The sequence below is a fragment of the Monopterus albus genome, unplaced genomic scaffold (genome assembly GCF_001952655.1).
Source record: "Monopterus albus unplaced genomic scaffold, M_albus_1.0 scaffold19.1, whole genome shotgun sequence".
NCBI lineage: Eukaryota > Metazoa > Chordata > Actinopteri > Synbranchiformes > Synbranchidae > Monopterus > Monopterus albus.
The window spans coordinates 3,401,933-3,412,282 of NW_018127899.1; the positions used below are offsets into that span (position 1 = coordinate 3,401,933).

General features: G+C 44.6%; 1 protein-coding gene across 1 annotated transcript in view; it reads right to left on the reverse strand.

Moving 5' to 3' along the window:
- The window catches only part of LOC109956362 (Golgi apparatus protein 1-like), a 14,479-nt gene continuing 4,129 nt past the window's right edge, over nucleotides 1-10,350 (reverse strand). Inside the window, exons 5-18 of the mRNA XM_020593383.1 lie at nucleotides 10,238-10,284; nucleotides 9,306-9,427; nucleotides 8,579-8,692; nucleotides 8,295-8,383; nucleotides 7,428-7,568; nucleotides 6,668-6,738; nucleotides 5,737-5,903; nucleotides 5,055-5,178; nucleotides 4,827-4,969; nucleotides 4,257-4,358; nucleotides 3,931-4,038; nucleotides 3,595-3,715; nucleotides 2,869-2,975; nucleotides 1-2,272 (exon numbers count right to left, since the gene is read on the reverse strand). Of these exons, the coding sequence (XP_020449039.1) occupies nucleotides 2,105-2,272; nucleotides 2,869-2,975; nucleotides 3,595-3,715; nucleotides 3,931-4,038; nucleotides 4,257-4,358; nucleotides 4,827-4,969; nucleotides 5,055-5,178; nucleotides 5,737-5,903; nucleotides 6,668-6,738; nucleotides 7,428-7,568; nucleotides 8,295-8,383; nucleotides 8,579-8,692; nucleotides 9,306-9,427; nucleotides 10,238-10,284 (1,624 nt within the window). The 3' untranslated portion in view covers nucleotides 1-2,104. The remainder of the gene's footprint in view (nucleotides 2,273-2,868; nucleotides 2,976-3,594; nucleotides 3,716-3,930; nucleotides 4,039-4,256; nucleotides 4,359-4,826; nucleotides 4,970-5,054; nucleotides 5,179-5,736; nucleotides 5,904-6,667; nucleotides 6,739-7,427; nucleotides 7,569-8,294; nucleotides 8,384-8,578; nucleotides 8,693-9,305; nucleotides 9,428-10,237; nucleotides 10,285-10,350) is intronic.

Consider the following 10,350-nt stretch of genomic DNA (forward strand, 5'->3'; position numbering starts at 1 on the left):
TTAAACTGCCCAATTTCCTGTACAGAACAACAAAAAATTAAAAAAAAAAAAAAAATTGGGGGAAACAAACCAGATGATCAGAAGCTCCATGGATTCAGACAGAAAACAGTGTTATCATCACAAACTTTAAATCATCATGGCCTGGGACGAGGAGGAGCTGCTGGAGACACTGTGTGACCTCTGGGCAGCACACACAGCTACAGACACGCCATCCACCACACACTGACGTGCCCACAAGCCGCAGGGATGTTCAGGACAGCAGATCCCTCGGTGGGACGGGGAGCAGGCGGAGTTGAACAAAAGACATCAGATGGGCAGAAGAGCAAAAGCGCTTCAATGAATCAGTGTCTCATTTACAAGCAGGGAGGGCAGCTCTCACCAAACCAAGCTTCAGCAGTCAAAGGAATGAACAGTACAGGCTAATCGCACACTACGGAGTTTATAGTATCATCACTCAGTATAGTACACACATACAGGGCTGGACCGAGCCGGGAGAGGAGAGGCCGTGTTTTCACAGGCAGCGAAGTTGTTCAGGTGCAACAAGACAAGTCGTTTTCCGTCTTTCAACAGAGACCAAAAAGCTGGAGGACACAACAACGCGGACACAATGAATCCAGCAGCAGAGACCTGCTGGATACCTAGTGGTCACCCCCACTGTGTGGTCACCCCAAAAATGCTGATTCCAAAAACGACATCTTTTCACATTTGTCACACTCGCCTGTTCTGCCTCCGATGCTGTGGAGTCACTAAGCACAGTGTTTGACAGCTGCTGTCTTCACCATCACTCTGCCTGTTAAAGAGGCGTTCACTGTCCTACATGAAAAGTCAGCCAACTGCTGGGGCAGGTCGAGGCAGAACCTTCGCCGCCTGCACCCCCCTGCAGGAAGGAGAAAAGGCAACCAGAGGACATTGAAATCATAGAAAAACTGACCATTAGTAAACAAATAAATAAAGGTTGTGACAAACAATATATATATATTTGAAGATATCAAAAAGGAAAAAAATGTGCAATGATTCCAGTATCTGTACACAAAATTGTTCACATCTCTATAAATCTAGTTTTATTTTTTACTCCGTTTCCTGCATTGCTCTCAGCTTTTCTGTACCAACCAGCGTGAAACAGACAGCCACTCAGCAAGTTTGCAAAAAGACAAGCCAGTTCTCCCAGTCTCACTGCTCCACCAGTCCAGGTTTGGACTGGGATTGCTCGTGACTGCGGTGTGGTGGAACCCAGCCACAGTGTGATGTCACACTATCTTCCCAACCGCCCTGACAGAGAAATCGGCTACCCTGGGAGCATCAGGTGGATGTCGTGTGTTTATGGCACAGGTTGGGGTGGGAAAACCAAAAACCAGACTGCATTAGAAGAGAGGTGAAGTTCCAAGGTCTGTCTTTTCAAAAAGAAAAAAAAATAACCACTATACTTCCTGTAGCAGGAAGAGCTTTGCGAGATGTCCCCTCCCATCTCCTCTGTGGTTCGGTGGAGGGCTGGCTGGTTGGCACCGCCCACCTGGCAGTCCCATGGCAATAAATCTAACACTCAGAAAAAAAAAAAAAATTCCAGAGCCAAACAATCCCCAAAAACCATTGAAACAGAGAACAAATCAGTCATATGGAGATACACAGACAATTAGGATCACACAAAAATGCTTTCAGGCCAACGCTCGCGCACTCAATTGAATAAAATACTGGAGTCATTATCCTGCCACATACACGAGGGGTTCCCCACCCACTTCCTACACATTTACACTCGATAAAATGCAGCGCATTAACAGGCAGGTAAAACCGCAGGTGGATCAGCGCTCTATGTCCAAGCTCAGGAGTGGAGAAGTAAAGGTGGCAGTGGTTGTGGCTCATGCAGCTGCAGAGCACACGAGTCACTGATCACACCCACTTTTACTTTCGATTGTATGCGAGGTCACATGAAAGAGTAAAAATGAGCAGGAGTGTTTGAAAATGAAACAAGGGGAGAAAACCCAAAGTGGCAAATTGAGAAGGCAGGTGGAGTTTTGGGGGCATCAGAGGGGTAAATGAGGTGGGAGGTCTTTTTTTTAGTGGTGGTCTTTTCTTCTGTGGGCGTGTCTAGACCCTCCATGGGCGTGGTCTACCTGTCCTTCAGCTGCTGAGTGACACGTTTGGTGAATCTGCCACAGAACAGCCCTATCAGGAAGAGCAGGGCCACCCCTGCACCAATCACAGTCATGATGTAGTTCTTGGATGGTGATGTCATCACCTGCATGGCCAGGTCTGAGAAACTATCGGTGGGAGCCACCTGATGGGAAATAAGGACAAAACTGTGTGAATGCAGAACTGCAGATGTCAAAATGACCACCACCAACTCCACAATAAAAGCCTACCGGACTGTCTCCACTCTTTAGCTCAGTACATCCATTTCAGGAGAAAAAACAATTTATGGCATACAATTCAAAATAAGTTACTTACAACTTATTCTATGCAACTTGTTCACTCGGTTTAAAATTAAAAGCCAGTTTAAAACAGACTTTATGAAGCCTTTTTGTCACCCAAAAGAAAACGAGTTTAAAAGTAGCTTAAAACCAATTTATTGCAGCCAACGTCAATTGCAAAAAAAAACCCTTAAACAGATATTAATCCAGACACTGTAAAACAGATTAAAACAGGTCATTACATCAACTCCAAACAGTTGGTTTCCTAAACATCAATGAAAAAGGGGCCAAAGTGTTTCTGGAGTACGCTTTCAGAAAACCTGCTGATGAGAGACCCAGCTCTGCTCTACTGCAGGACGACACAGCCGTCAGCTCTGCGGCGCTCTCCGTCACATCCCCGCCAGCTGCGTTCTCACACTGATCCAAGGGTTTTATTGACAGGGTGAACAAGCTGTTCATGTACCTTGGCAGCGTAGCTCCACATCTCGATGCGATCCTGAAGTCTCTTCTTGCACTCTGGTTGCAGACGAACACGTTTGTCCTGCAGCGCCTCCATCAGGCACGACATCTCTGAGAACACAAACACAACATCACTGGTATAAAAGTTAACAGATCAAATCACCAGATTTATCTTGTGTCTGAGGCCATATGATTTAGAAACATGTTTGCCAAGTGTTGAGAGCACTGTCAGTTCCATGTTTGTGTAAATAAATTCAGCCTTTGAACCAAACGGTGGCAAAATGTAAAAAAACAAAAACAAATGTTAAATCAGCTTAAACCTGATATTCATGATTAAACTCAATAGATACAAGGTGCCTCTGAGCAACACTTTAAATATTTAAGCTGCCAATTTAACAATGGAACAAATCTTTGTGGACGATCTTAGACCTACAACTAATCTAAATATGGGATCTGTATTTTACTCACTTCTTTTTATTGCACTTTATTTCCAAGGAGTCAGGTTGTGCTATAAGAATTTGAAGGGTATAAAAATGCTTGATGTGCTGAGGTGTTGGTTTGCTCTTGCTTTATTACAGCAGAAGGTGCATTTATCTATGGGAGAACAAACCGTTTTCCTAGCTTCACCAGCAGCACATCAAGCCAACAGAGGCAATAAAAACGTCCTGATTTTGAGTGTATGTGATTTTTCATGTCTCAGTCACAGCTGAGGCGTCTGTTGTGGACTCACGGCGCCCCCTGCCAGGTGGGATGGCAGCGCAGTGGTGTTTGATGTCCAGAGCGCAGGCAGTGTGAAGGACAGGATCGACGAAGATGTCCGCTTTACTCTCCTTCAGCATGTTCAACACCTCCTGCAGGAGGAGGAGGCGGGGAGAGAGAAAGGAGGAGGAGGACACTGAGGAATTGTTTGGAAAATAAAACATTTTCTCTTGTTGCACATAAACTGGTTTAAAGCAGAGAAAATGCTGATGTTTTAAACTGGAAGTAAACGTGTGGCTGTTGAGTGTGTATGTTAAAACGCTGGGGTGTCCTTCCCCATCAGTGGTCAGTGAAGGCCTCAGTTTACCTTCTTACATCCTTCCTGTTTGATCTTCAGCAGGTTCACCTTGAGACACTCCTCCACCTGCCCCGTCTGCTCCTGAGCTGCGGCCTCCTCCGGACACAGCCGAGGGATCTGAGAACACAAACACACACAAAGTGTTTCTGAGCATCGGCCTGCTCACTGTGAACAGGCCTGAGCGACTGCGGCGACTTCTCAGCAGGTCGATTTGCATAAAGTGGCATCAGCTTGCCATGTTTCTACTTGTCAAGTTCCTTCATATCATAATTCAGCACCATTTGATGTCAGTCAGAAGGAACAAAGTGGTTGTGTGTGTGTAAGAATGTGCGCACCTCCTGTGTGCATTGGATCTGCAGCTGAGGGTCCAGCCTGTAGTCCAGGGCCGACTCCTGCAGGATGATGCGGATCTGATCCTCACAGTCGGGCGACAAGCGCTGGCACAACACACACATTCATGTTTTTATGGACTAAATAGTTCTTTGAAGAAATTCCCACAACTTATCTTCTCAGTTACAGGCTACGTGCACCACCCGACACACAGACTGGGTCACAACTTAATGTTCAAACCAGAGTGAATATTTAATACACACATAGACAAAACATAAGGTGGTTTAGATGAATTTTTATCTACTACTGTAGTAGTAACACATAAGCACCATTCAATAATCAGTTGTATTGATACAAGTTGAAGTCATAGCTAGGAAACAGGACGCGATGAGGGGCAAAGCGGGGTTAGGACGTTTGTCTCACTAGACCCTCTGGGCTGAAGAGACATTAGGCAGAGAAGGTTTAAATATACCAAGAATCAGAGAACAGTGAAACAGGAAACTTGGGAGTGAGGTGGGACTCTTTAAACCAACATGGTGTCGTGGATGTGTCAGACACAGTAAAGACGGTCTGACCTGGTCGGCGTATTTGAGTTTGAGGCAGGAGATGACCTGACCCTCCAGCTCGGTGTCGGTCGTCGCCTTGTTCAGGATGGACTGGCAGAATTTTGGGATGTCGGCTTTACAGGCTTTCTTCAGCACTGGGTTCAGCCTGTAGTCTGAAGACACACACACACACAGTCACCAGTCGACCCTGGAACCCCGGTCATGTAGACAGACCAGATGTGTGCTCCGTGTGTGCACCTGTGTTCTGGGTGATTTGTCTCTTGGTGATCATCTGCTTGCACTTGGGATCCATCAGCTCGCTGTTCTTGTTCTGCTTCAGACACTGCAGAACATTCTTCCCCTCGGACTCCGTGCAGAAACGCTGAAACGCACATAAAACAGCCGTTACACCCACATCCCTAAGCAAAGAAAACACTTCATACTAATGCAGCAAAAAACGAGGATACAGACACGATGACTTCTACCCAACCGCTGCCAACACCGATGGCAGTTAACAGTTTGACATGTGCCCCAGTCTGAGCCCTTGGCTGAGTATACTGCCAGGAAAAGCATTGTTTGAAACTATGACAACTACAATTGACTAAAATATGAACTTCATGTATCTTTTAGATTGCAGCAAGTAATCTTTAATCAATTTGTTTGACTGGGAAATGCCTTTTAAATTTAACCTTTATTTTATCAGGAAAGCCTCAGTGAGCAGAGTGTGCTAATCAGCTACTCTTTGTCCAGTGTGGGAGAGTTGTGTTAACCTGACAACAACACAACACTGAGCTCTCTGGGTGGAAGTCACACTTTCAAATTTATGGACCAATGAAAACCAAAATATTTTTGCATCCTACTCGGTGAAAAAAAAGTAGCGTTCCCAGACATCCCATGAAGCGCCTTCCAGGATCATGTGATGCTGGTTTTACTGACCTACCCTGATCATATCCTGGCAGACTCTCATCAGCTGGTAGTCCAGTTCAGGATCAACCATCTCCACCTCCTGCAACTTGAAGATCCGCTGGTGGCAACGCGGAGTCAGCTGCTTCTTATGCTCCTTCAGACACTCGATGACCTGCAGAGATCTGACTGTCAGTGACTCACCTCAGAAACTGGAACAATCAAGGTGAAAGAAGCAAAAAATACAAAAACAAAAACACATGTTACAGCTACTACAAGCTTCAAAGCCTTTTCTGTTTTCAGTTTCAAAATTAACTCAAGTTCATGCACACACATTAATTAGCCACAGTCTGAACTGTATTTTACAAAATGTTGATTATGTGTCATCACTTAATGTTTCAGTCTTCAGAACTGAGTCAAGTCAGATTCACAGAAAAACACTTTTCTCTGAAACCTCTTTTAACTTTGTATATTTAGTAAAGAGCACCGAGTTGGACAAGTGTGATGGTATTCCTCCTTAGTACAGACGGCCTCTCCAAAAGCTCAGCAGAGACGACGCCATGATATCAAACTATCCTCTATTTAGCTCTATGTGTTTAGGGTTTGTCCCTCTGTCCTTGAAGACAGGAGGGTGGTGGTCCTCTGGGATAAAAATAAAAGTTACTTCTGACTTGACATAAAATCAAAAAGGATAATTGGTTAAAGTGGGAATGCTTATTTCCAACATCGCCCCAAGTATTAAAATCAGAGAAATGGGGGGGGGGGGGCATCAGTTTAAGGAAACATTTCAGCATCAGAACCGAGAGCTTGGGAGAAGGGATCCAACGTCCTACCGAGGTTGGACGCATGTTTGAGTCGAGTCAGTACATCAGACCCACAAATGTCTGCTCTCATTACGCTTAGCTGGTCCTGTAAAGCCAACACAGCTGCACAAATCAGTCTGATAAAGAAACATGCAAAATTCATACATCTCCATTTAATGACTTTCCCGCCAAACTGTTTTCTGTACATCCGATCTGCTTTGTTTCCGAAACGAGTGCTGAAATTGAAAAACATTTAAGGAACATTTAAAAAAAAAAAAACCTTAGAAAAGGGAAAATGTCCAGTCTTTTGTGTATGTTGCTGTTAGAGATATTACTCTGTGCCGTTGATACATGAAGCTTCACAGGTTTCATGAGATCAGTCTTCCATGTGGAGGGGGCCTTTCTGCTCACTGGGCTAAGTGACAACATTATTTATTTAATTCAAAGTTTGCATTTAAATAGGGTTTGAATGCTGTTCAATATCCTAAATGGCCAAAACTATATGGACTAGGGTGGGCCCCTGACTCTTAACGCTCGAGCTGTTCTTCCACTGTCGACCTTTCACGAGCTCAGGAACAGCAGCCTGTTTTCAGTTGTCTGACAATTCATTTGTCAGAATGGCTTTAAACATTTATATTTAAAAGCCAACAATCTGGAAAGACATGGTTTCAGCCCAGAGTCAAAGATCCTTTGGTTAAATGGAACAAACTCTTGCAGTGAGGATCCAAAATCTGGTAGAAAGGCTTTTCACAGAACAGTGGAGGCCATTTTGGAATCAACATATGGTTATAACGTGCAGGTAATGTGAAGTGTGCCGTCTTTAGGTTTAAAAGAAAGGTCACCGTCTTTCAACAGCATGTTAGTCAGGACTTCCTGTCTCCCTTCTCACCGACACCGAGCCGCTTTGAAAACGATCAGCTGTTACACAGTGTGTGTTGGTGAACGTACCATCTCCACCTCCTCCACACGCAGCTGTTTACGACATCCGACGGACACTCGCTGCTCCTTGACGTCCTGCAGTGTGTCGTTCCTCACCGTGGTGCTGAGGCAGATCACCACATCCACCCTGAGCCACAGGAAGACCACCAGTTACAAACCCAGTCCCACTTTGTTTTTACAGTGTCTCCAGATTAACGCTTGGCTGAAGGTGTGAAATCATCCAAAGGGGAAAGGCCAACGCTGAGCCAGATTTTAAACTGACCCCTAACTCATGTTAGAACCAGGTAGTGGTGTCAGTTCCTGTTAAGTGTGTGTGTTCTTTGCTAACCTGCTTGTGACCACACAGAGGTACGGTATCCTTTCAAAAAGGTCCCGACACCCAGGGTTACAAAAGTCTTATTTAAAAGTAATTTTTAACAATCTGTCAAAAATATTCTGATCTGTGTCTACACAATGATCTACAAAACCATCGAGTCCCGAGTCCATCTGGCAAAAGCCTCTGCAATGCTTTCATTCATATCAAACAACAATCGTCCCCAAACTGACAGGAGATCGCTGCTGGATGCGTTTTTAACAGTCACGAAGCCTGATTAGATATTTTCAACCATAAAATATCCTCTCATTTTTCAATGCTGGCAGCTAACATAGTTCAGCCTCAGCCTTCCATTGACACACAGAGCTGAAAACCTCAGGAGGAGTTCTGGGAAAAAGGAACTGATCAGTTATTATTTAAGAAAACATGCGAGCATGCACAGTCCTTTCTGCCCTTTGGGAGTCGCACGCATTACAGAACAGTCTAGGCTCAGAGGCAGGGGTGCAGGGCAGCATGTTGTACCGACGGTGTGTGTCTTACTTCTTCTTGATGTTGGGACACAGCTTGAGAACATCTTCTTTGCAGGCTGTCTTGAACTTGTAGGAGAAACGGAAATCCTTGATTTGAATCTGAGGACAGAAAGAAGCTCATCAGAAATAAAGACAGCAGGTTAAACAGCTATGCGCTCACTTGTGTCATCAGTTATGGTGGATGGCAGGTCAAGGTTTTTCCAAACAATAAGTAACAAATAAGTTTCTGTTATAACAGAGAGAGGACAAAACGTCGCCTGTTGCTGTTGAGCTACAGCAGTTTCCTCTGCTCACCAGCTGGAAGTGTGTCACTCCCACCGCACATTTCTCATTCATCTCCTTCTGGTGCTTGTTCTGAACTAAACACGCCATCAGATCTCCGGTGTCGATCTGATTATTGGCCACCTCCTGACAGACAGAAACAAAGAGGAGAGAGAAAAACAACATGGATAACTCATGTTTGACAGAGAACATGTGAACAACCTCTTCGACCATGGCATGCAGATGAATTTATTCAACTTTCTCAATATGATCCTGTGAAACGTATGGAGAAAACAACAAGATAAGAATGTTTCTTTTTGGTTAATCCAATTAATGAAATGCCTGATGAGCCAAACTCTTCATCGCACTGACGCAAAAATAACATTAAAATGGAATATGGCAGCAAAGCTCCACTCGGTGATCTGCAACACGGGGCACAAAAGTCACCACAGTATAAACATTATGGCAAACTCCCTGAAAAGTTTGTTACATAAATGGTCAACACTAATGTACAGCGTGCTCTGATGAAACAAGACAAACCCAGAGCAGGTCAGATGAGAGACTGCTGCTCTGAAGCGTTTTTACCCTGGAGGCCAGTTTCTACACTGCTGGCCTCCTCACGTCAGAGCAACAGAGCTCTTCTTTTGATATAGCTGAAGGGGGGAAGAAAAAAAAAAAGTCTAAAATTTCTTGGACTAGTTCAAACTCGATTCCAGAAGAAGTACAGTACGAGACAGTGAATTCCTCAGTGCAGACTTACGTGACAGTAGGCCTGGATGACGGGATCACAGGTTCTCATCAGCAGTGCCTTGATCTGAATATCCTGAGGGCAGAAAAAGCACAAAGCGCACAGCGAGATCAGATCGGTGTTTAGCAGGACGGCTCAGATGGTCACATTTGGTCAGAGCAGGTTACCAACCTGAGGGTCAGCCCCTTTCAGTGGCCCCCTGGTAAACATGGAGGGTCACAAAATCTTTTAGCAGTTTCAGCTTCAAAAACTCCTTCAAGTGAAGCGAACAAATAATTCATGCCCACACTGGTCACAAGTTGCAACAAGTAGATGGCGTTAGCACTGCTTCTTCTTCTGGCTTTTTCAGTCTGGACACTCACTATTACAGGTGCACTTGTCGTCACCTTCCTTCGAGGAGGCGTCGTGCTGTAAAACCACAGCGCCAGAGCTCTACAGGCCTGACTGTCTTTGAATGTTCAAAGTATTCCCTGTGACAGGATGAACCTCTAAACAAGCCGGGCTGTGAATTAACTGGGTGGTTTTACTTGTTAGGAGCCTCAGTGAACCACGGTACAGCCTGTACTAAATACCTATATTTATAGTATACTGTCTTATACTGCAGTTAATATATATGAACTCACAACAAAATGAAGACAAACTGAATAAAAAGGAACTTTACAAAACAATGTTTTACATTTTTAAAATCAGTAAACAAATGGAAATGATGAAGTGAAACATCAGATGAATGACACAAAGTATTTACATCTTACTGCTACATCTCGTCCACTGACCTGCAGCGTGTGGACACAAACTGTGGCTCTTGAACAGTGAAACCACAGCTCTCCTGTTCAGATGCTGACCTACTGCACTGCTGTTAATAAGCAGCATCTTACATTCAACGTTCTCTGTCACCTGGCGTTAGCACTGCTTCTTCTTCTGGCTTTTTCAGTCTGGACACTCACTATTACAGGTGCACTTGTCGTCACCTGTGCAGTGTGAGCACCGCACACTACAGAGTTACAACATGCCAATAATTATCATGCAGCTTAAGTTTGGGGCACATTCTTATCATGTC